Source organism: Gigantopelta aegis, chromosome 3 (genome assembly GCF_016097555.1).
Source record: "Gigantopelta aegis isolate Gae_Host chromosome 3, Gae_host_genome, whole genome shotgun sequence".
Classification (NCBI taxonomy): Eukaryota; Metazoa; Mollusca; class Gastropoda; order Neomphalida; family Peltospiridae; genus Gigantopelta; species Gigantopelta aegis.
This window is the reverse complement of record NC_054701.1, coordinates 54,276,986-54,304,206: the sequence shown is the minus strand read 5'-3', so window position 1 is coordinate 54,304,206 and position 27,221 is coordinate 54,276,986. Positions and strand designations below refer to the sequence as shown.

General features: G+C 39.6%; 1 protein-coding gene across 3 annotated transcripts in view; it reads right to left on the bottom strand.

Moving 5' to 3' along the window:
- LOC121368246 overlaps positions 1 to 27,221 on the bottom strand; it is a 60,735-nt gene that overhangs the window by 11,667 nt on the left and 21,847 nt on the right. Inside the window, exons 3-8 of one of the 3 annotated variants that reach the window (XM_041492894.1) lie at positions 23,626 to 23,843; positions 22,499 to 22,558; positions 22,050 to 22,155; positions 11,661 to 11,840; positions 9,461 to 9,530; positions 6,150 to 6,287 (exon numbers count right to left, since the gene is read on the bottom strand). In XM_041492894.1, the coding sequence (XP_041348828.1) occupies positions 6,281 to 6,287; positions 9,461 to 9,530; positions 11,661 to 11,840; positions 22,050 to 22,155; positions 22,499 to 22,558; positions 23,626 to 23,843 (641 nt within the window). In that variant the 3' untranslated portion in view covers positions 6,150 to 6,280. Of the gene's footprint in view, positions 1 to 6,096; positions 6,288 to 9,460; positions 9,531 to 11,660; positions 11,841 to 22,049; positions 22,156 to 22,498; positions 22,559 to 23,625; positions 23,844 to 27,221 lie in introns of those variants that run through there. The other 2 variants (XM_041492892.1, XM_041492893.1) reach the window with 2 other exon arrangements.

The following is a 27,221-nucleotide window of genomic DNA, read 5'->3' as shown; positions in this document are numbered from 1 at the left end:
TAATTTTGACAAATAGTCAGAAAGGAAACCCGCTACATTTTGCCATTAGTAGTAAGGAATCTTTTACCATAGTCTTTGATATATCAGTCATGGTGCACTGGCTGGAATGACAAATTGCCCAATGGGTCCACTGATGGGTATCGATCCCAGACTGATCGCGATCGGGCAAACGCTTTACCACTAGGCTACGTCTCGCCCCTGAGTAAGAGATAATGCGGGCGCAAAGAAATCCTAATGGGTGGATTGGCATGCACCCAATCCAGATTTTAAAAATTATTATTATTATTTTATGTATTATTATTTTGCTGCATTCTGGGGGTATTTTGAAGAAAATGTTTATAGCCCAAGGTTCGATGGCATTCTTTGGTGATATTATATTTTGAGCAGAATTAACGACATCATGCAGTATGTTTTTGTTTTTTTAAATTAATATCAGGCCAGGTATTGGTCAGGCCGAAACCTGACCGGCCTTATCTCTTCCCACGGCCTTGCATAACATTATGGAGAACATTCCATTCACGCACCCCCTTGAGCCTACTATACTGACCGGCCTTATCTCTTCCCACGGCCTTGCATAACATTATGGAGAACATTCCATTCACGCACCCCCTTGAGCCTACTATACTGACCGGCCTTATCTCTTCCCACGGCCTTGCATAACATTATGGAGAACATTCCATTCACGCACCCCCTTGAGCCTACTATATTGACCGGACTTATCTCTTCCCACGGCCTTGCATAACATTATGGAGAATATTCCATTCACGCACCCCCTTGAGCCTACTATATTGAGCGACCTTATCTCTTCCCACGGCCTTGCATAACATTATGGAGAACATTCCATTCACGCACCCCCTTGAGCCTACTATATTGAGCGTCCGCTTAGATACCCGTATATTTGTCAAAAACAAGAGTTTCCAAGCCCACAATTGCATGTAAACGTTTAACAATAAATAACGAAACGAAAACGGTTAAAAAACCCACACAAAAAACAACAACTTTAAAAACACAACCCAACAAAAAAAACAAAAAAACACGTTCCTTCCTCAAGCTCAACCCGAGCCCATTAATTGTAACAATTTTTATATTGTCGAAATCCAAAAATAAATTAGTTAAATAGAATTAATAGCACTAAAAATGAATCGGCTCCTCGGTGTTCAACAACGGTAAATACCAGTATGTGAATAAATGGCACATCAGTCTGAACAGCTCCGCCTTCAATGAGCTATTTTGAATTAAATTAAATGTCTGTATTTGTTTGTAATACTGCCATAGAAAATCACTACAGCCTACCAAGTTTGAGAACTAGACAGTCCAAGCTTTAGGAGGAAACAGAATATATATTTTTCCAAATTAAACATCAGGTTTTATTTTAAATTTTTGAAAATTAAAAAAATCTATATTAATTTAATTCCTTTAAAATGTTAATTTTTAAACTTAAATTTTATTTTATTTTCAATCAACATATTTTTTAATATCTCCATAGTGTTAGGAGACTTCCACAGATAATCTTTGTACCGATTTTCAGAACTATCCAGTCAAAAGTCTATATTATTATTATTGTTATTATATAATTATGTTTTTATTTTTAACGTGTTTGTTTAGTCGCTACCTTTTTTCTTTTTATATACGTTTTGTTTTATCACTCATTTGCATATCTAACCGTATGTGGTGTGATTGTGAAAATATCTTCTTACCTCTTGTGGATCTGCCTTTACAGACACAACAATAATCAACAAAAGAAGACAACAGTATTTCATTTTTAAAGTCCGAAATGTACCCAAAGAGAAATAGAAGACACGTTTTTAACTGGCAAATTCCAAATGAAATTAACTTGCCAATAAGACCGTGAGTCCGAGATCGACCGCGGGAGGTATTAAAAGCGAACAATAGAATTCAATTGTTTGTCATATTACGCCCCGAGACAAAGATTGGCGGCTTTTAAATGTGTTAAGTAGGTGTTACATTAATTGATATCTTTCAATCTGTTGCCCATATCGATTTCATTTATAGAAACTCGTGTTCTTTATTTGCTAGGCGCTACAACAGAAAGAGTTATAAAGTACACATGCTGGCCGTCACCAACTGCTAATTATCCAAGAGGTGTTTACAAACTGGTGAAGCTCGGTGGCACTTCGCCCACTTTATTGTGGCAGACGCAAACACCAATACAATTCAGTGAGCCATAAGGGTTCTGTTACACGTGGTATGTCGTCGTCTGCATAAAAGAAAATAAATGTGAAAGATTGTTTTGCTACAAGTGAATATGAATTTATTACCCAAAGAAAATACCATAATCATCTTATGTTTGATATATAGATAAATTCGTGTCATTTCGTTTCCTTTTTGTTGTTGTTGTTTGTTGTTGATGATAAAAGCAAATTTCCACTTGATTCTGTATAATCATGTTATAGAGCTGTAGAAAAAAATGTGGCTATGTTTAAAACACGTAAACTCGACGATATCAAAGATGGTCGCCATCATATTTATATAGTAGTAAAGTGTTCGCCTAACGTGCGGTCGGTCTAGGATCGATCCCCGTCGGTGGGCTCATTGGGCTATTTCTTACACCAGCCAGTGCACCACGAAAGGCCTTGGTATGTGCTATCCTGTATGTGGGATGGTGCATATGATACCTTGCTACTAATGCAAAAATGTAGAGGGTTTCTTCTGTAAGACTATATATGTCCAAATGTTCAATAGCCGATGATTAATAAGTCGATATGCTCTAGTGGTGTCGTTAAACAAAACAAACATTAACAGTACCCTAGATTTGTTTATATGAGCGTTGTCCTGCTGAACTATTGATAAACTATATGGATTTGAAATGCCTATTTATTCGCGTTATTGTAGACAGCCAACACGACACGGTGGCCAACACGACGCGGTGGCCCAGGGGCAAACCGGCCTCGATGGCTGATTGTATTCTAACTTGTTTATATATATATTAGCCTATTAGTTAAAACTACAAAAGATGTTTCCGGGAATAAATGTTGGTAAAAATTACGAAGAGTACCAAAACTACATGCACCTCTAGGGGTCGCTGTGTATGTATTTTTTCCACCTACATATCAATAAAAACTGCGGAGGGTGAGGGTGGGGTGGGGTGTATTTAAAAAAGAAAACAATTTATATTAAACTAGGACTATATTTCAATGTGATCTAGATTATAAATATCAGATCTAAGCAAAATTGAAGAAACACATATCATAGAAAGAAGAAAAACAGTGATATACTGTTGTAAATGTTTAAATATTAATAATATTCTGATTACAGATTTCAATAGAGAATAACTAGTTAATGACGTCGAATATCTGCTGTATCCTGTAATGGAAAGAATGGGAAATTCCGCAAGGCTCCGCCGAGCAGAATTTAACATTCGGCCTGGATAGGATAAAGCAGATATCCGACGTCATTATCTAGGTTGTTATCTTTATCTTGCAGACCATAACATTTAAGGTGAAAAGCTATTATTTCTGTTATTTCAGCCACATTATACGATGACCTAGAGGTCAAATGAGCGATTTTGTATGTAGGCTATGCGTGTGACGTCACATGACATGACAAGACAAGACAAGACAAGACTTTATTTACACTCAGGCTGTTACACAACGGCATAGGACGAATATATACATAAACATTTTGTTATATACACGTGACAAGATGGTTGACAGTAAATACATTAATTACAATACATACAATACATACACAAACACATACAAACATACATATCAATATATTATGTAATACAGATATTTAATACTGGTATACGGGTATCCAAGTACTTATAAACGAATAGATTGTTAAATGTGTATATGGTGCAGTGGATAATGGTAATATTTTATTACATATTGGTTTTGACTGGTTCTCTAAATTTATAAGTACTTGGTCGCGTATAATAATATGGGTGTAGCAACTGGACTCTTGAATTATGAAAAAATGGCAAATGAAAAGATAATGGAACTCGTCGCCAATGTCCATTACATTATATAAATGTACACATTCTATTTTCTATGAGTATGTTATTCCAGCGTCCAGTTTCAACGGGTAGGTAATGGTTAGACGTTCTAAATTTTAAGAGTGTTGTTAACCGATTTTCTGATAGTTTATTGATATAGCTTTTAAAAAATAGTTGTTCTTTGTATAATAGGTAGGTATTGCCTCTCGATGACTGTAATATGTTATTTTCCATGTTTGATAATACTGATCGCATTGACTTTGTTTAATTTGTTGTGAGAGACAATTTACTGATATGAAATATTGTCTTATCCAGATATCACCCATTCCCAAGTTATCCGGTGTGTTTTTAACAGTATTAATCCAGTCATAGTTAGTTCCGTTAGTAAGGTGGTCATTGAACATAATTTTGTATAAAAGAGTAGACAATGTTGTTTGTTTTCCTGATATCAGTCGCGCCCAGTAGCATACCATTCTTCTATATGTAGTTAACTCGATTGCCATTCTCCCTAACTTTCCATAAAGCATAAATATTGGTGTTGTGTTCTTAACAGGTATGATGTGTCTTAGAAAGTTTATTTGTACAGAATTAAATATATCAACTTTTTCATATCCCTATATTTTGCGTCCATATAATAAAACTGGCAGAACCATAGAGTCGAACATTTTAAGTTTACATTCGATTGATAGATAGTTGTCCTTTGATTTTGATAGTACAAAGTACATGGTCTTGGTAGCCTGTTGTTTAAGTCTATTCTTAGTAATTCGAAAGTTGTTTAATTTTGTAAAATAATTTCTAAGTATTTGTATTCTTTCACGTTTTCTAATGTATTATTTCCAATCTTAAAATTATGTTTATAATCTCTAGTGTTACTGTTAAAAATCAATATTTTCGTTTTGTTACCGTTTATTTTAAGTTTCCATTTACTGCAATATTGATAAAACATATTTAAGGTGTGTTGTATGTCTGCTGCAGTGATTGATAATAGGGCAGTATCGTCTGCATATAACAATCAAAACATGTTGATTTACATGTACAGGGAAAATAGAATCGGGGATAAATTTTCACCTTGACGGATACCGTTGTTACATGAGAATAAAGTGGATTGCTGGTTATTTACGAGAATCATTGATTTAAGATCTTGATGCATTTGATGGATAATTCTAAAAAAAATTATGCTGTAGTAGTTTACGTCAAAAGTGATATCCTGCTAGTAGTCATCATATTCTGTCAATAGAAACGATGGTTTCAGGATAAATGTTCACAAAGAATAAAAAAGATCAACAAGGCTATCCAAGGTTATCTAGGACTTATTGAGAAATTTAGTCGAATGCAAAACTTTAATGTTAAGTTAAATGCAAAAGTATTTTACTAAAAAAAATTAATTAATTAATTTTTAATTCTTTTCACATGAACACCCATATAGGAATAGGAATAACTACAAAAAAGTTTCTCTGACATTGAACTCATAGTTTGTGGTAAACCGATGAAACGCAAAACTTTAGGTTAAACTCTAACACAAAATAAAATCTTCTCAAAGGTGAGGCAAAAATTATGTTTGTTTTTTTCCTAGGTAAGGTCGGGTTCCCGATAACTCGGACTTTGTTCGTTTGAGTTTCACTTTTTAAAGCAATCTGTCATTAAACGAGTGTCGAGTCTTTGTACAAATCACTAATTTCGTTCAGCGCCTGGCAAAATGTTTTTGCTTCTTCACTGTCGAGCAACTGCCGGCAGTCCCCGTCAGGTGCGAACATGGATAACATTTGGTTTATACTGATTCGTTGTATATTCGTATATTGTATATTCGTAAACTGATTCGTTGACACACCGTTATTTCTCTTGATTTGGAAATGCTTAGTATTGCTGGTCAAAGTATAACAATAAGAAGCGATACTTTGTAAAGTGTTCGTAGTAACTCCACCCCTTATGTATCCAAAGTCAATAATAATTATATGAGCAATATGCATATGTCCCTTCAAGTATCTCAAAATACGAGGAGCAACATATTTAAATGGGTCTGGATTGTTGTTACAAAGTGTATTATAAGCATTTTGGTCAGATTCCATTACTTTATAAATTTGATTTAGCAGCTCAGAGTACACAATAACAAATACGGTGGTAGCGTTATCTTTCCTAACTTGATTGTCAGCCCATACATTGACGTCTTGTCTGATTGAGGATATAATCTGACGGTCATCAGGATAGATAACTCTTTTGCCCGTCTTTTTCAGCAAAGCTATGAAGGTTTCTACAGCACTGAAATGGCGATCACAATCCTTGCTGTAGATTAGAACTATCTCTTTCATTGTCGAAAATGTTCCATCACAACCTGAAAATATACCAAAAAATAGTGTACAACCAAAACAAACAAAAATAAGACAAACAAATTTCCTTATAACATACATTATTATTTCCATACATATTTAGAAAAAAGTAGCTATTTATATGGCAATATAATAACTAAAAAGTAAAACAATCTGCATTGTACAAGTAAATTCGTGTCTCAAGAGAGTACAATCGGAGTACAAATAACAAGGAGGCGGCAGGCCCGTAGAAATGGCGTCTGTAGTGGACAGGTAGGAGGGTTCACAAGCGAAATGGTTGAACTTGGGATTACAAGATTGTACAAGGTTATGTTTTTATTTTTATACATTATAGATTCGGACTATATGTGCGTAAGAAAATCGAGTTAATTCTAATACATAGTTTACCTTATTGTTAATTTGGTTTTCGTACACAGAACTACGTTGAATCTACAAAGCATTTGAAACGATAATGAAATTACAATATTTAAACCATCATTGAATAATAGGGGTGTCTTCACTTTTTGCCGACATTCAGCCGACAAACATTTCGCTGATCGATAACTGTGAAATCGGACTAAGTCATTAAAATAGTAGTATCTGCCACTCATTTATACTGTAATTAAAAAATTAAAACATTAATAATAAAAACGGAAAAAGGAAAAATGCCTTCGACAAACAATTCATATTATATTATTTATAATAAATTGAAGGAAAGGAAGGAAGAAAATGTTTTTATTTTACGACGCACTCAACACATTTTATTTACGGTTATATGGCGTCGGACATATGGTTAAGGACCACACAGATATTGAGTGAGGAAACTCACTGTAGCCACTTCATTGGCTACTCTTTTCGATTAGCAGCAAGGGATCTTTTATGCACAATCCCACAGACAGGATAATACATACCACGACCTTTGTTACATCAATTGTGGAACACTGGCTGGAACGAAAAATAGCGCAATGGGCCCACCAACTATCTAGATCGACTGCGCATCAGGGCCCAATTTCACAAAACATCATAAGCCTAGTTTTTCACGTAAACGTAGATCTACGACTAAACCACAGTTCTTGTTACTATTAACAATAAACCAAAAAAATAGTGTAGCAGAGTTGTGACATATGGTAGTGAAATAGTGCAAAATGTGATACTAACATGCCACTTTGCATGCAGTTAGGCCATCATGTGCTTAGTAAAATGATATAGGACTAACCTGGCATTGACCCCTATTGGCCAGGTGACGTCATAATTCAAAATGGCCACCAATTAACTATTTCTTACTCTGTTTGTGTCACATGTAAAAGTGTAAACTATAGAATATTAACTCCAGTATGACAATATAATTAGTATTTATGTGTTGCTGTTATATATTAATCATTATTTTTGAAAAAAATATCAATACACTGAACAAAAAACGAAATGCGTCTAATCACAAATACCCAGCATTAGCCCAGTGGCCAAGGCCCAAATATAAATGAAACTTGGCACAAATGTTCACTATCATTATGGGGTCAATTGAAAAATCACAACATACGAAATTAATATCTCTCCCTGGTGGCCGCTATTTTGAATTTACAAATGGCTGCCATTAGCTTCAATTTGTATTGAAACTCTTATTCTAAGGCACATAAACCCATTATATTAAAACCTATACTCCTGTTTCAAGGAACAATGAATCTAATGGTGCATATAAAAAGAAAGTAATATATGTGCTCATCATATTCGCCTAAAAATATGGATATACTGAACAACAAAAGAAACACATCTAATTACAAATGCCCTATATATAATCCTCACCGTGTTAATTATCACGTGATACTAATTACAAATGCCCTGTATATAATTCTCACTGTGTTAATTATCACGTGATACTATTTACATATTTCCTGTATATAATCATCACCGTGTTAATTATCACGTGTTACCAATTACAAATTTCCTGTATATAATCATCACCGTGTTAATTATCACGTGATGCCAATTACAAATGCCCTGTATATAATCATCACCGTGTTAATTATCACGTGGTACTAATTACAAATTCCCTGTATATAATCTTCACCGTGTTAATTATCACGTGATACTAATTACAAATGCCCTGTATATAATCATCACCGTGTTAATTATCACGTGATACTAATTACAAATGCCCTGTATATAATCTTCACTGTGTTAATTATCATATGATACTAATTAAAACAAACTCTTTTTTTAAAGTCTGATAAAGTACCCGGAAATAACAAAACATTAGTGTTTTTCTATGTCACACCACGATCTAAAACAACACAATTCATTATCATGTTCATGGGGATGATCATCTGAACATTTGGAAGTGTCTCTAATGTGTACAGGGAGACAGTGAGAATAGTTGGAACGGTCTAATTCAAAGAATCTGAGTACCAATTATGTTTCAATTGACTCTTCGTACATATGGAAGTTGGACACCAGTAGAATCTACACACATATCAATACAGTTATCATTAAGTCAAGAAACGTGGATCAATATATGGACATGAGATGCATTATCCACCCTCACCAAAACACGAAAGTCTTCTGAATTGTGAGATTATGAGTATAGGTAGTACTAAACCAAATAACTTCCGGCTGGGTCAAAGTTCGAGGTGCACCCAACTTTTGATAGAGAAGTGAACACCACAAGTCCTGTGATTAGTGATAAATGTGAGTGTGTTGCTTGTAAAAAACAATAGTTTCATCTGGGCAAAAAATGTATGCAATTTTATTTCATCTAGTACCACTGTATCACGTAGCCTTGTGCTTGAAACATGTATGGGGTACCTGTAAAAACAAGTACTCAAATTTTGTGCGGAATTAGGGTAGTCATAGACGCTACCCATTATCTCAGAAATGAGCAGCTTGACCCCCCATTTTTTTGTGATTCACTTTAAGGGTGAGGGTAGTAATATTTATATCCGTGGCGTTTTTGTCCATTGATTGATAGGAGGTTTAGCCACATATGTTACTATTGTTGTCTATGGGATTTAATTTGGTAGTATACACCCTGCAAAATGTTTTCTTCTGCAAACTTTTAAAATTCTATTGGTTCTAGTAACGTATACTGCATGAATAAAGCTATCTACAGTTCCATTTGTAGCAATATTTGCTTTAATAGTGGCAATGGGTAATAAATGCTAACATTTCTTGTGGTATTGGCTCTGCAAGTAAAATGTTCGTGTACCGTAAGTCAGGGAAAGGAGACCAACTTGCTTCTAAGGCAATCTTTTCTTCATCAGATTTGGACTTGTCATCTGTGGAATGCAATAAGGTAGATAGAAGGAAAGGCAGCTTCTGCCTACCTAATTCCCCATGTAACAATATCAAGTGCAGTACTAGGGTACACGGCAAATTAATTATTATTTTCAGTATTGTGTGTACTGACTAAATGTATAACTTGTGATTATCTGTTTTCAACAAATCATTTCTTGTCATGTGCCACTTTTGCCAATATTTTTGTGTTAATAAGTGTAGTAGTAAGAGACAAACCGATTTATTGAGTCAAAAGGTAGAAGCTCTAGAATGTAGTCCTACTGGTCCAGCAACATAATCAAATGCACATACACTTTTGTAATAGAATTAAATGCTGACAATATCAGATGCCCTATACAGGGTCGGTGTGTGTCAACCTCAATTGGATATATGCAAGTTAAACAAATTTCTCCTTTTACCAATTGCCTTGACCGTATGATTGAGACGAAGTCTTTTAATAAACTACCGTGAAATACTTTATTTTAATTAGTTTAAATTTTCATGATTTTCCTAAACACACACACACACACACACACACACACACACACGCGCGCGCGCACACACACACACACACATTTAGTTCGGTATTGAATTTGTGGATCTAATAACTAAGTTTGTATTATATGAATACGTGTATTATATTTTCATTTTTAAATTCGTTGACTTACACGAACAGTTGACCACCACAGACAAACATGATTTCACAGTATGCATAAACATCAATTTGAAATACTTTGGCACCTTGTTATATACAGGCAAGCACACTTTAAACACCTGAAAAAAGGTGACTTAGTTGAATATAATTTCAACATGGTTCATCTTCAATTTTGCTTTATTGTAATTTTATGTTGGTAAATGTGTATACAACTACTTACACGCATTGGCAGATTTATAGTTTATAAAATATGTATATATGCTTTAAAACCATGGTCCCATCTGCTTTAGACTTCGATATTTTAAATCCAATATGCGAAAATATTACCTACTTCTTATATGCACTGGTAGATTCGCAGCTCATTAAAACATGAAAAAATGTTTTGGAATCATGGTTCTATGTGCCTTAGAATCCGTGATTTTCAGTACAAATTATAACTGGTGGCAGCTATTTTTAAATTCAAAATGGCGGCCACAAGGATAAACATTAATATCTGTTTTTAAATTGACACAACTAAGAAATAGAAGATATTTCAAGTTGCATGTTTTTCTAAAATGTGAACATTCCCATTGATATTTAGGCTTTGGCCATTGGGCTATTATATATATAGGGTATTTGTGATTAGACGTGTTTCTTTTGTTCTTCAGTATATTAATTATTTTTTCAGAAATAATGATTAATATATAACAGCAACACATAAATAGCAACAATATTGTCTGAAATGTGTCATTGAAGCTAATATTTTATACCTTACACTTTTAAATGTGATAAATAGTTAATTGGCGGCCATTTTTAACTGTGACATCTCGTGGCCAATAGGGGTCACTGCCAGGTTGGTCCTATATCATGTTTTACTCTGCACATGATGGCCTAACTGCATGCAAAGTGGCATGTTAGTATCACATTTTGTACTATTATACCCTAACTCTACTACACTAATAGTTTAAAATACACATAAATTTCGTTTTCTTTTGTCAATAAAATGCTCCATCTTCCGTAATGATGTCATTTTCTACGTGAAATAGATTCCAAACACAGGTAAACGTATGACCGGTTTAACTGCTAGTCGCAGACGTAAATTTACGATGTTTTGTGAAACTGGCTCCAGACGAGCGCTGTACCACTGAGCTACGTTCCGCCCCATAACAAATTGAATGCACTAAACGTTTTTCAGTCTCTCTATTTTCCACATACTTCTTACAGTCCCTGGACCAAACTGTCGACGGTTTATTGTACATACTACCTCAAATCAAAATCAAAATCAAAACAACCATGCTACAAAAATATTTAACCTTTGAAAATTATATATACACTATAATTATGTAGAAGAGCCGGACCGCACGCCCGCTCCGCATCCCGTGTGATTGAGCCCTAACGGTGAGGGGGCCCGGCTGGAGTCAGCTGTCATTGTAGTGTGCCACTTTAACACTCAAAAAGAGCAACGTACTATATATTCGTAAATATGATAACGTATTACCTGGTAGTCGTTTGTAGTCTTTTACGTTATAATTAGTTATGGCAAAATACACGAATCCAGAAGTTATAAAAAACGCTGCCACACTTAGCATCCCTACTACCAGCCACATAGAAACGTCGACGTCTGTAGCTTTCCTGCTTTTAGCCTCTCCGAGTCCTGGTTTTTTTTGGACGACTCGCGCTGGAAATATATTATAGTAGTTATTAAACTTGCAATCTCGTCTCCCAATCATATAATATACGTCACTGATACACAGTTAAAATACCACTATGGTTTTAATAAATAGAAGTTATTTCAGGGGGGGGGTGTGTGTGTGTGTGTGTGTGTGTTCTGAATACGATTTCCATGTTAGCGAGAGATGTGTGAAAACAATACTTATCACAAAATATGGCTATCACATGTCACAAATTGATATGAAAATAGTATCCGAAAAAGAAAAAAAACCCCACTATTTACTACAAACATTTTTCCTAATTTTTGACAACCTCTCCCCCCCCCCCAAAAAAAAAAAGAAGAAGAATTATATATATATATGTGTGTGTGTGTGTGTATATATATATATATACATGTATATAAACAATAGAAATTGTAAGTAAATACTATATAAATAACGTTTGTCATATTTCTTGTAATTCTTAAAGGAACATTCCTGAGTTTGCTGCTATTTTAAGATGTTATCGACCAAAAGAGACGATTTGACGACTGTAAATACATATCAAATATATTTCTCTGCATAAAATATTAGTCGCTGTATATTAAACGTGTTTCTGGTCGTTCTTTTATTTGTACTAGGTTAAATTTCATTTATTTGAAATTATTTAATATGTAAGTTTAATCGTAGAAATATTTTATTAGTCGGAAACATCTTACAATGCAGCAAACTCAGGAATGTCCCTTTAATAATAATAATAATAAAAAAAATAAAAAAAATAAAATAATAATAATGATGATCGTTTTCAATCTAAATAATATTAATATATTTTGTCGATAGAAATTTAAAATGTATATATATATATATGTCGCAACATCAGGCCAGACTACCACTGGGGTTTTTTTCTGTTCCAACCAGTGCCCCACAACTGGTGTACCAAAGGTCGTGGTATGTACTGTGTCTGGGAAAGTGCATATCAAAGATCGCGTCCTTCTTTTTCGGTAGGAGTAGCCCATCGAGTTTCGGCATCGGGTTTCCTCTATCATTATCTTTTAAAAAATATTCGCGCAGTACTCACCACATCTAGGTGTTTCTTGTGCCAGAGCAAAACATTGTTTTACTCGGTTTTCTTTTGCTTTTAGTAGCACTGGCAAATCTCATTGGTATTAACTTTATGTGTAATACATTATTGTTAAATTATTTTGCTGAACAGAAATTTCAACAAAAACAAAATTAATGGTCATTTTCTTGTCTCCACCGTGAAAATAAAAATCTGTCCAATTTGTTTTTATTCCAAATGGACCATTCACCCTCCCACCCACATCCCATTATTTTTATTTTTTGATAAATGAATGTTCTATATATTTATTAACGTCTAAAAAGTAATACCTATATCTCGTCTTTTTACTTCGTAAAGGCCAGACAAAATTGATGGTACCAGACATCCTCAATAATTAGATCGGCAGTAATGATCGTCTTAAATACAATAAACTCAACAGCCTCAAATTGAAGAAATGCGGTGAGGTGTCGTTCAAGCACACGTTCCGTTCCATTTTTGTGTTATTACAATTCAAGTCGTTGTCTTATTACAATTCAAAGCAGCTCTGGTTATTACAAATCGGGGCAATTCTTTATTACAATTCAAGTCAGCTAGTTTATTACAATTCAGGGCAGTTTTTATTACAATTCATGGCAGGTATTACAATTCAGGGCAGTTTTTATTACAATTCAAGTCAGTATTACAATTCAGGGCAGTTTTTATTACAATTCAAGGCAGGTATTACAATTCAGGCAATTTATTACAATTCAGGGCACCACAAACCCGTTGGTGAGAACATCATTCGTTATTTTTGATAACATATATTTGTTTACACATTTACGTGTGTTAACAATTTCCAGACATACGACTGGCTGCTCCTAGGTGATGACCAGATCACCAATGTCATACATCCAATGAAAAAACAGCACGATCGAAATCGATTACACTGTGACGTATAGTTAACCTGCAAATCATGTCTGTGGCGCGTAAGTGCAAGGGCTGTAAATAACCTTTAGTCGAAAAAGATACTAAAATTTGCTTAAAACATAGTTTTTGAAGATATGTAAGAAATAGAACTCGTTTAAAAACGTATCCAATTCGCTTTCGCTCATCAGATACATTTTAAAACAGCTCGTTGTAAGATATATGGTATCTAACGGCCACTCATGTATTATTCTCTATATATTGCAGTTACATTTCATTATGTATGAAGACGACGACATGTCGAAAGTTGATCTATAGTAAACTATATAGCACACATTCGTTAATTAGCAGTACAGACGGTAAAAAAGAAACAATAACAACAAATATTCCAAAGACTGTATATGTGGCAATCTGTAATCAGCGGTAACCTGTTTAAAGCGGTCGGTTGTGTTACTCATTGCGTGGCCGCTTAAGACAGGTTTCACTGTGTGTGTGTGTGTGTGTGTGTGTGATATAATAATTAGCTAGCTAGTATATCCAGTGTAATCAAAGTATGTGATATTTTTCAGATTACATACTTTCAGAATTTGATAAATTTGCAAATTAGATGTAAATACGTTTATTGACATTTAAGCAAACGTACTACGGCGACACTCCCGAATTGACGTTTGAGAAAATATGACAAAGAGATTTTACCCTCGTATGTTTCGGTATCGTCAATTTTAAATATTAGAGATAAACATGAGGTATTATGCTCGGTAGAGGATCGCATAATACATTTTTTTATTCCTAATATATATGATATTGACAATACCGAACCACACTCTAGTAATAACCTTTTTATGATTATGTGCGAGTCTACCGAGTGTATGACCCCACATGGGGGATGATTACCCAATATACACTGCAGGTTCCGTGTACCCCGGGATCTGGTGATACCGTACGAGATAGCTAAACTGACAACAAGTGTGGAGCATGACCCTGTACCATACCGAAATGGAAATACTGTGGCTTCACCATTCAACTCATCATCATCCATGTTTCTAATGTTCCAAAACCAAAACATGTCTGTGTTAAATGTTTGTGGCGTTTAAAAAACGAAGATTTAAGTAATGAAAAAGATAGATATGCTAGACCTAGGACTTGTATTCCTTGGAGATAGAGTCAGGGGTGACAATTATCCCTTAGGACTTGTACCGTATTCCGTTTACACCAGTAATATGCTATGTAGTGCATGGAAGCAGATATCAAAACATTTGTGGCTTTTTTAAAATTACTAATCGAGCTCAAACAGCGACTCGGATCGCTGCACAGTTACACCAGGCTACTGGGGTCCGAGTGACGGGCCAGACGATTAGAAGTCGTCGAAATGCAGTCATCTACATGATCGGCAACCACTTGTTGTGCCCCAATGTTAACGAATCGCTATATCGTAAACAGGCGCCAATGGTGTGCACAGCGTAGAAACTGTGGGAATTGTCGATGGTCTCGTGTAATGTTTTCTGACGAGTCCAGATTCACTCTGAAGTTCTTGGATAGGCGTGGTCGCGTATGGCAACGTCAAAATGAACACCAAGCAAACGTCAACCTAAGGCCACATGCCAGATTTGGTGGTGGTTCGGTTATAATGTAGGGTGGCATCACCATGACTGGCAGTACGCCACTCCATATTGTTCAAGGGAGGGTCACTGCTCAGTACTACCGGGATAACATACTGGCGCCGATTGTTGTCCCGTTTGCTCGCCGTGCTGGTTGACGGTTTGTTTTAAGATGACAATGCTCGGGCCCATCGTGCACGTATCGTAAATGACTATCTTTAGCAGCAAAACGTTATCAGAATGCCATGGCCAGCAATGAGCCCTGACCTTTCCCCCATTGAGCACGTCTGGGACATGATCGAGAGACGTGTACGGCGACGTCAACGGCCGCTTGCTACTTTAGCAGACCTTAGTCAGGCGATGCAAGTGGAGTGGGATAGACTTCCTCAAATCGTCATTGGGAGATTGATACGTAGCATGCCATGTCGAATAAACGAATATTTGACAAATCGTGGGGGTATTACCCATTAATAATTATTGATCAAAAGACGTGAAAGTTACATTTTCAGATGGCATCCCTATCTTGTTTCTACATCGTATGCAGCCATACAATCTGCTGCCAACATAAACTGGAGAAAACTTGGAGTGTTTTCTCTTTTATAGATACATTACCTGTCCTCAAACAAGGGCACCCCCCCCCCCCCCCCCCCCCCCCCACGCAAGTGGTCTGGTCCGAACATCCCAACAGCCAATGGGATGGCCTAAATTCTTCTACTGCATACTGCTCTCTAGTTCCGGTCACATGACTGTAACTTCCTTCTTTTTCCCTGAGCGCATCGCACGGAGAACAGGAAGCAGGGAGGCCTGGGCGGGATGAAATCTTGAGGACAGGTAATGTATCTATAAAAGAGAAAACACTCCAAGTTTTCTCCATTTCTATAGACATTACCTGTCCTCAAACAAGGGCAGCATTCAACAGATGGTGGTGGGTGCCGAGATCCGTAGATGCTTGTGATAACTCCCCAAACCGGAAAGAGGCTGACTAGTGGAAGAATAAGGCCAACCCTGGTAAGCCCTCCTCCTAGGGATGCCCGTCACAGACCAATGCAGGTGATGTTAGTAACAACAACCAGAATGGTGGCATCCGTCAGCAGTGGCAGGTACGGCTCCCAGAAAAAAGGACCAGGAGGCGGCTGCCACATCTCATGCTGGTTCTGACAGGGTGGGAAGTCGTAGCTACCAGGGATGCAGGTGTTAGGTAACCCTCACGTATTGAAGTGTTATTTTTGTAATAACAAGCGACAACCTAATGAGGTGCATCCGTCAGAACATTGAACAGAACAAGAACCCCGAGTGTTTTCTGTCTAGTACACCAAAGAACTGTTAGTTCAATAACGACAACCAATAACCACATGCAGTGCAGGGTAAAGGTTATCGAGACAAAAGTTCCGGCACCAGTACGTGAACTGTGCAAAAGAACAAAAGTCTAAGCAATCCTCATCTGTCGATTCGATGGACATCTCGGTATGCAGCCCAGAATCAGACAGACATCAACGGCGACGAGGACGGCTTGTATTCAACAGAGTCTGTGCAGCAACAACCGGTCCCAGATGATGGAACCCCTCAACGTCTTCTGTGGAGATATCCCTCAGATAATAGTTGGCGAAGAGTCCATAGCCCAGAAACAACCAGTGATAATGTGCTGAATGGGTGTGTTGCAGTGCAGGGACATCGTGGCAGCCAAGGCACGGAGTTCATGCGGATTAGAAGCAGATGGAGCAGGTAAACCCTCCTTCTGATAGGTGGTCAGGATAGAAGACCGGATCCAGGTGGCCACCGTGTTTCTGGTAATATCCCTCAACCGACTCTGGTTACAGGAAAGGAAAAGTCTTTTGCGATGTTGTCGAAAAGATCTGGTCCTCTCGATGTACTGGTGCAGGGCTCTGACAGGGCACAACGCCAAGTCCTCAACGTCCGCTGGACCAACGATAGAGGAGAGGGCCTGCACAACATACGAACGAGGCGCTTGGTCTGGTAACTGATTCTTTGCAACAAAGTTCATGAGTAACCCCAAGTTGACTGCACGCCGATCTCGGTGAAAACGTACCAAGTCTACATCAAGAGCATGGAGTTCTGAGACACGGGCAGCCGTGGCAAAACCGAGTAAAAACACCGTCTTCCGCGTCAAGTCTTGCAGGGAAGAGGATCCGATCAGCTCATAAGGTGCGGTCGATAACGCTCGTAACACCAGATTCAGGTCCCATCTTGGTGGCCGAAACCGGTGTACTTGATCATCAAGGCGAAACCCTTTGATCATCTTATGGATCTCAGGAATACCCGATAACTTCGTTCCAGTAGCGACATCACGAACAGTAGCGATGACCGAAACGTACCCAGCGATGGTAGACCCCTTTAATCGTAAAGTGGTCCGCTGATACAGCAAAAAAACCCAGCAAGACGAAGTATCTGGATCGTCTGAGGTTTGAGTTTTTGCCGGACACACCATCGGTGAAAGCAAAGCCATCTGACGTTGTAAGCCGCAGTAGAAGATGATCTGTGCGCTTTCAAAATGGCCGCCGTAGACTGTGAAGAAAAACCTTTCTTTCTCAAACTCTTGGAGATAAAGTCCACGCGTGCAGTTGGAACAACTGCGGACTTGGATGGTATAGTCTTGACGTGGGATGCAGCAACAGATGATCCCAGTCTGGCAGCGGTAAAGGATGTGGATCGGCAAGACGTATTAGATCTGGATACCACATCCTGGATGGCCACATTGGAGCAATGAGTAACAGGCGACAATGGTACAGCTGAAACCTCTGAAGCACCCTTGGAAGGAGGATTGGTGGAGGAAAAGCGTACGCGTCCATCTGTTCCCAGCTGATGGCCAAGGCGTCGAGATCCAGAGCTTCGGGATCCGGCACCGGAGACACGTAAACCCTCAGCTGATGGTTGAATTGTGTGGCGAAGAGATCGATGTTTGGTGTCCAAAGTCTGTCGCACACCCATCGAAACGCTTCGGGATGGAGCATCCATTCCGTCGGCTGTGGAGACGACGGCCGAGACAGTGTGTCGACTAGTACATTGGAAACCCCTGGAATATGGCGAGCCCGAAGTTGCAACGGAATTTCGTCAACCAGCTTGTAGAGACGATAAGTCAACTGCAGCAGACTGCTGGAGTGGGTTCCGCCCTGATGGTTGATGTGTAGATCGGCTTCATCTGGAAACCACAGGCACCAACAGGGACAGGACTGCAAGGTGACTGGTAACAGGATCAGCAAATCTGCGTTATTGTACTGAATGCATGGATTCAGAAACAAACTGGATACCGCGACCTCTAAGCATAAAATGTTGCGCCGACGTCAAAATTACTCTTGCAATGATACTTCATGAAACAGTAATAGAGTGATTCAGGAATCAAGACATCGGAAACAGCGACCCCGTGATACAGGCAAGAGCCAAGACAGCGTAGCAACTCGCTACGCTACATGCCCGATATACCTGGAAGTGAAGCAACGCAAAACAGCAACCGGCTAAATCCACGGCCGTCACACCACCCGGTGTGAAACAGCAGCAGAGACCACCTAGACAGCATCGGTCACGAACTCTGGCGGTAACAACAGTGAACGTCAGTGAGTTGATAAGCCACAATGAACCATAGGAAAACGGTGACGGTAAAACCCCCGTACCACGTGATGGCAACTGGATAACTTCCGGAACCAGCGGAAGTAGCGACTGTCTTGCATCGCCACCGGATATAGAGAACGATCTGCCGAATGTCGCTGAACCTTCCTCGAACAAGAGAATATCGGTGCACGGGATCTCAACACAAGTGACCGGACCAGTAGACTGTCTTCGTCACCAACCCAGAATGCTTGTAACGTCGAACCCCTTCACGGCAAAGAGCCGTATGTAGACCACGGGTCTGCCAAGATTACCGGCTTGTGCTGAAAGTCGAGAATGGATCGCTTCAGGCAATTCGGTTGACGATAGTGTGCAATCGTAGTGCACATCGACGTCACGGAAGATATAAGGTAGACCAACATCAAAGTCGACGGCTAGAACAAGGCATATCCTCTGGCATCCTCCACATGAGGAGTTATGGTCGCCATGTACAACATGTACGCTGAACTGAAGCCATCGACAGGACGTGCCAATCTGTAAATTCTAAAAAGACGTCTGGTCCCGCCGGAAACAGCGTCATCAAAGGCCGGCGCCACACCGTTGAAGGATAGGTTGAAGATGGGATACGTTCGTTGTGACGAATGGGGAACGGCACAAACGAAGTCTACTCAAGTAAACCGACATCGGATCAGTCCTCAAACGGAAACCTTCTAGAATGGTGCCAGTGGACTGTGCAGTGACGAAAGCATATACACCGCAGTGAGACAATCAGTCACAGCCATGTGGGTAACTGCGTCCGGATCTTCTATAACGGAAGGTGCCGACGCATCATCTGGAAAATCAGTCAGTAACCTGGCACAGGCACTTAAATCCAATGTACTGGCTGCAATCGGAAACACGGACCGTGGATGGTCCCGTCAGGAGCCGGTGTAAACCCTGAACGCCGAATCAGCTGCCGACTGGTGTGGACGTTATGATGTACACGGACCGGCAGGAGCCGGTGGAACCCTGGACGCTGCACCACTTCGATCGATCACGGGACGACGGTACCGAACGGTGAGCCGATGACACAATTTTCCAGTTCGTTACAGGGCTCCGTCTGCTTGCTGGAACAACGATCCGCACGGGCCGGTTACTGGTAGCCGTGTAAACCGACGGGGGCCTGTGGCAGCCAACGATCGAATGCTGACATCTGCCAGTGGAACCTCCGTGGCGATCATCGAAACCGGACCCTTCTTGGCTGAAACCGGTGGATGGGCCAGCGGCGGTAGCATATCAGATATGACAGCCAGACAATCCCTCAGTGACAGGTGGTCCGCCGCATCCAGATCTTCCAGCACCGCAAGAACCGATACATCACCAGAAAGTCACGTAGCACCCGTGAACAGGCCAGTCGCTCTGGTCATGGCCCGATGGAGATACCGGAGAACCGGACCGTGGGCGGTCCCGTGTGGATACCAAGGAACGGATGACCACATCGTCGTTGGATGTGGCAAGGACGGCAACATGTCGTAGACGGCCGCCAAGCAATCCCTCATAGTCATATGGTCCGTAGAGTCGGGCTCTTCAATGACAGATGCTGCAGGCGCTTCATCACCAAAGTCTCGTAGAACTCGAGCACAGGCCAATCGATGTACCGTAATGGAAGCCGCCGGTTAAACTGAACCGTGGATGGTCCCGTCTAGCCCTCGGAGGCCTTGGAAGCCACATCAACTGAAGGTTGGCGCTGACGATCTGTGGAACCCGTAGGGAGCCATACAGGTCATGTGGAACGGCTACGGTCCCGGCTCCGATGCGCCGAAGAGGACTTCCCCGCCGAAGATCGGTGAGCCTTGGAATCCGTGGAGTGTCTATCTGAATGAGCCGGCTTCTTAGAGGGCTGCGTAGAGACCGCAGGCCTGTCATACGAAGTCTTAGGTATCGGTGGAGCTGAAGAAGCCGCACCCCCTGAAGAGGGGACTGGAACTGGACCGGACCCCGAACCCGCCGGTTTGGGTAAGGTCGCCATTGACGCCTTTGTTTCTTCCAGCATGGTCGGTAGAATTGAACGTAACACTTCCGCCATGGAGTCAGCAATCGAAGGCGAAGATTCCACCTTCTTGGTCCTCGCTGACACCACCTTCAGGTAAGCCGCGAACTCGACATCAGACAAGCCCGAACAAAGGTCGCATCTAGAAGTGAGGCCACACGGAACACGACAACCTGGACATAAGTCGTGTGGGTCGCCGCCGGCACTAACTTCTTGCAGCGTAAACACGCTCGAACTAGTCGCCTGAACATCATCAGATATGATAATAGTAATTTTTCAATCTGTGAAAAGAAAGAAAAACCAACCATAACACAAATACAAAGCCGGTAAATAAAGACGCCATTTTGCAAATGGCGTCCGACACGACAACCGGCGATATAACAACATTTCATGTAATTAACACTTGGCAAGTCAAGCAAAATACGCGAAAGACATACGAAAGCTAACGAAAATTAAGGTGAAAAACATTTCACCCAAACACAAAGCCAGTCAACAAAGACGCCATTTGCAAATGGCGTCCGACACGACAACCGGCAATATAAACAACATTTCATGTAATTAAATGCTTGGAAAGTCAAGCGAAATACGCGAAAAAAACATACGAAAGCTAACGAAAACGAAGGTGAAAAACATTTCACCCAAACACGAATACAAAACCAAAGGTCTTATAAAAGTTGACTCCAAACAGAGCCAAGCAAAAGGACGTCCAGACCCTTTAGCGAAGAGAAAAAGAATGAAGTTACAGTCATGTGACCGGAACTAGAGAGCAGTATGCAGTAGAAGAATTTAGGCCATTCCATTGGCTGTTGGGATGTTCGGACCAGACCACTTGCGTGGGGGGGGGGGGGGGGGGGGGGGGGGGTGCCCTTGTTTGAGGACAGGTAATGTCTATAGAAATGTTGGTTGTCATTTCTTTCTAATTCCTTTATTATTATCATGCATCTATTCCTAGACAGTGATACCTTTTCATACTTCTTTAATTGGCTGTTATTTGCTACATTTTCCTACTTTGTTTGAAGGGTATATATAGCGGTTTGGTGCAGTCGTTTATTTGTTTACAAAGCCTTTTGAAGTGAAATAACCTTACCTTCTTGCACCTGGAAGACGAATGGTGCAGTTGACGTATAATTAACGTCACAGGGCTGGCCATAATAGTCAGCGTAATTACAATCAAAACATCCGATTGGGCGTATCTAAGAAAACAAAATAAATACTACTGAAACAAGGACAGAAAACAACTGCAAATCTAGTCATGCCATCAAATACATTAATTGTACGTTTTATGCAGCCAAATCAATCAGTTTGCTTAGCTGAAAAACTAAAATGATTATTACAAAAAATTAATGTTTATTTTGTTAAAGGACACCACTAGAGCACATTGATTTAGTAATCATCGGCTACTGGATGTCAAACATTTGGTAATTCTGATTATAGTCAGATAAAGGTAACTTTGGAAGATTGATATAATAATTACGTTCATAAATATGCATGTCTTTATCATAAGCTTGTTTTCTTACTTTGTAAAAAGAAACTTACCAATGCCCTGTATGTGCCACTTGCAAAGTTTTTGAAAGACACACTGTTCAAAGCAGAATCCTGAAACGAAAATATGATTAAACAAAACATTGGTACCTCAATGTGGGAACAAATCTGAATATCTAGGCTAAAAGATAGAGGGTCAGACGGAGTGACACCCTCACATACATACTGTTTCAAACCATTTAACGTTTATGACTTATTAAAGATAATTTAATAGCATTTTGTAAACATATTAGGCAACATTCAAACGACAGTTGAATTTAGTATTAGTTTTGTTTCAGTAATGCCATTTTGGAATCTAGTGGGCTTTGTCCCGCTTGGGGGCGGGATGTAGCACAGTGCTAAAAAAGCTCGTCTGATGCGCGGTCGGTCTAGGATCGATCACTGTCGGTGGGCCCATTGGGCTATTTCTCGTTTTAGCGAGTGCACCACGACTAGTATATTAAAGGCCGTGGTATGTGCTATTCTGTCTGTGGGAAGGTTTATATAAAAGATCCCTTGATCTAGCGGGTTTCCTCTCTAAGACTAAATGTCATAAATTACTAAATGTTTGACATCCAATAGCCGATAATTAATAAATTAATCATGGGCAATACAAGTCACTACACCCTATCCAATTATTACATGCCAATATAAACCCTGTGCCATTCCACTCGCAATAAAATTATAGTTTAACTGGCAATGTGACATTAGAGACATCCTTCGGAAGAAAGGAAGAAAGGTATGTTTTACTTAATGACGCACTCAAAATATTCTAATATGATTATATGGCGTCGGATGTATGGTTAAGGACCACACAGATAACGAGAGGGGAAACCCGCTGCCGCCACGCAATGAACTGCTCTAAATTAGCAGCAAGGGATCTTTAATATGCAGCATCCTACAAACATGATAGCACAGACCACACGGCGCGACCTTTGTTACACCAGTTACATTGGCAGATACAAGAAATAGCCCAATGGGCCCACCGACGAGGATCGATCCTAGACCGACTGCGCATCAGGCGATCGCTTTACCACTAAGCTACATCACCCTCGGCGACATTAAAGGGCCAATCGTAACATCTAATGTCATTTCAACATCTGGAATGGTTGGAGCGAGGTTAGAAATTGTTACATACTCACCGATAATATCTTTTCGTAATTGGAAAATACATCTGGTCTGTCTGCGGCGATTAGTCCAACTTCGACGTCTGCTGTGCTTACCGAGTCCCACTTAACCGTAACGACTCTTTCTTTGTAGCTTAGCTCAACATGAAAGTTAACAGGCTTCCACAAACTGCATTTCGTGTCTCTATCTGCTTCTCTAGAAACCTTGTCAGGTCGCTTTAACGACCTTCGTCCTGTAAACACATGTACAATTATTACAATACTATTTCATTATTATTGTCAAATCCGATTTTTGGTTTTAATGTCGGCAAGTAATCAATAAAACTATTAAGATGCAGTTTTTCCTTCTACAAACACTCACATACGCAGACACAGACAAATAATTATTTTCGTACTTTAGTTGATTGAATCACGAGTCGTCTTTCCACTAATAAATTAACAAATACAACTTCAATACCAGGTTTGCGATATTCAATAGTCAATGAATGATTAAAAGATAACCCAGACTGAATAGATTCATAATTTGAAAGTTACATAACAAATGAACCATAATAGTGGCACGTGGCATGCTTTCTTTAATGACATTCCAGCAAAAAGAAAATCTGCTAGTGGGTGTCACACGAAGGCATATATACTATGCTATGGTGAATTATATTCAGTTACACCATGATCAAACAATACCTAAAACAACATTAACCATTAAGTCAAATAGTAAACAGCAAAACTTATAGAGAATGAAAAAAATATATATCGCAGATCATTGCTTACAGAACTTGTTTTAAAACGTTTCAAATATACGTTGATTGTGCGCAGTATTCGCCCAATCTTGACAAAATTCAACGAGAATGTTACAACTTGACAATTTGATGAGCGCCAATGTTCACTATATTGGTTCTTTTAAAAATGCAAGTTAGCAATACAAGCAAGAACTGATGGAAACAGTATATATTCCAACACTGCACTTATGTCATACGAAAATATACTCGTAGGGGAACCTGAACTTTTAATGTTAATATCAACTATTAGACCGAACATACGTTTTCACCACAGACATCCTAGTAAAGAACGTTCAGGTCTGTTTATCAACACACCGAAGCACATTCCATAGTTTGCACATGCATCACGCAGTTTCCCCGTAAACGTGCGTGGGGTGTCATTCTCGATTTTGACAATTTCCAGGAAGGTCGATTAATCACTGTGGAACATTATTTCTGTCAATCGTTTTAATTGTGTTGATCATACAGTTGTTATTGTTTTGTTTTTAGTCATTTTTATTTTTTGAATTTGCGATGCGGCGTAGGCAACGCGATGAGCGTCTACAAGCTATTGGCATGCTGCAAACAGGCAGACGTCAGCGTGAAGTGGCCAACACCTACAATGTTTCGAAGTCAGTGATTAGCAGACTATGAACAGACCAACAAAATCAAAATGTTGACGATCGTCCCAGGGCACCGACAGGAGTAGAGAATCAATTCATCCGTAACCAGGCTATAAGAAATCGAGCTCAAAAGGCAAATCAAACTGTTGCAAACCTTCATCAGGCTACTGGTGTCCGAGTTATGGATCAGACGATTAGAAATCGTCTTCATGCAGCCCAATCTTCATTCTCGACGGCCCCGGGTTGTGACTACCTTGACAAATCGTCACATTGCCCACAGACGTGAATGGTGTAGGAAGCGTCAGAACTAGGGTATTCCTCGCTGGTCACGTCATGTTTGCCTATTCACTTTGGACTTCCTTGACAGGCGTGGTCGGGTCTGGCCAACGTCACAATGCGAATTCATGACAGATTTGGTGGTGGATCGATTATGGTGTGGGGTGGTATCACTATGACTGACAGAACCCCCCTCCATATTGTCCAAGGAAGGGTCACTGGGCAGTACTACCGGGAAAACATACTGACACCCTTTGTCGTCCCGTTTGCTAGGAGTGTGGGTCGACATTTTGTTTTTCAGGACGACAATGCCCGTGTTCACCGTGCACGAATCGTCAATGCTCACCTCCAGCAGCATAACATCTATCGAATGCCATGGCCAGCAATGAGCCCAGACCTTCCCCCATTGAACACGTCTGGGACATGATAGGGAGACGTGTGCGTCAACGTCAAAAACCGCCGACCATGTTAGCGGAACTAGGCGCTGCAAGAAGAGTGGAACAGACTCCCTCAAATGACTCATACGCAGTATGCCTCGTCGACTGAATGAATGTCTGACACATCGTAGGGGTATGACCCTCTACTGATAAAAAAAACGTCAACTTTAAAATTTCACTTCTGACCCCAATCATCCTTCAAGATCTTTGGTGGTCATAAAACCTATTGTAATACTGAACTACCGGTTGTAATGTTTGCCCAATTAATTCACTATTATCATATAACCATTCCCCACAGCTAATATACCTTACAATTTTGGCAATTGTAAATTCTTATTAGAGTTCCCCTACTTTTTTTGAAGAGTATATTTACGCCAATAAATTCATCCACGGATGTTTCGCCTTCCAGATTAGAAATACGTCAGCAAAATATTTTGATATGCCTTAAACATAGTGACATTTAGAGTACGTTTCGTCTCATTTTTTTTCTTCAGTTTTTCTTTGGCTGGAATGGAGATCCCTCGGACATCACGTGGTAGATTGGGTCATTCAAATAAATGTTTATCCTGGTATCAACCTTGGCTGAGGATAGCGTCTTTTACATTGGCATTTGGAATGTAACAAAGTGATATTTTAAATAATACATGGCTATAAATAGCCAACATAGGTCATAGGTTTATGACTCCGCTACTTTTGTGACGGAAAGACATTTGATTTCATTAGAAAGAAAGAAAGAAATGTTTTATTTAACGACGCACTCAACACATTTTATTTACGGTTATATGGCGTCAGACATATGGTTAAGGACCACACAGATTTTGAGAGGAAACCCGTTACCGCCACTACATGGGCTACTCTTTCCGATTAGCAGCAAGGGATCTTTTATTTGCGCTTCCCACAGGCAGGATAGCACAAACCATGGCCTTTGTTGAACCAGTTATGGATCACTGGTCGGTGCAAGTGGTTTACACCTACCTATTGAGCCTTGCGGAGCACTCACTCAGGGTTTGGAGTCGGTATCTGGATTAAAAATCCCATGCCTCGACTGAGATCCGAACCCAGTACCTACCAGCCTGTAGACCGATGGCCTAACCACGACGCCACCGAGGCCGGTTTCATTTCATTATGACAAATGTTATCCGTCACGGCCCTAGGACCTCTTAGGTATTATTATTTTCCAAACTGTGTTTTTTATTGACACCGAACTTTCACCAATTATTGACTGAAAACATATTTTATTGCATACAGGGTCGATTTTTTTTTTTTTTATAGAAACTTAAAGAAAATTCTCTTCTTAACGTTTACGGAAAGTGGCATAATTTCGTTATTGATGATCGTATCACAGTCAAAGTTGACATGAGTATGTGAGTGTTCTTGCTATGGACTGACGGCAGTGGAGGCGTTTTCGTCACCAAACAGCGTCGCACGAGGGCAATGAAATCAATACCTTGTGTGGCCACCAGCAGCAGCAATCACTGCGCGACATCTCCTTGGCATAGACTGAATGATTATCTGAATCC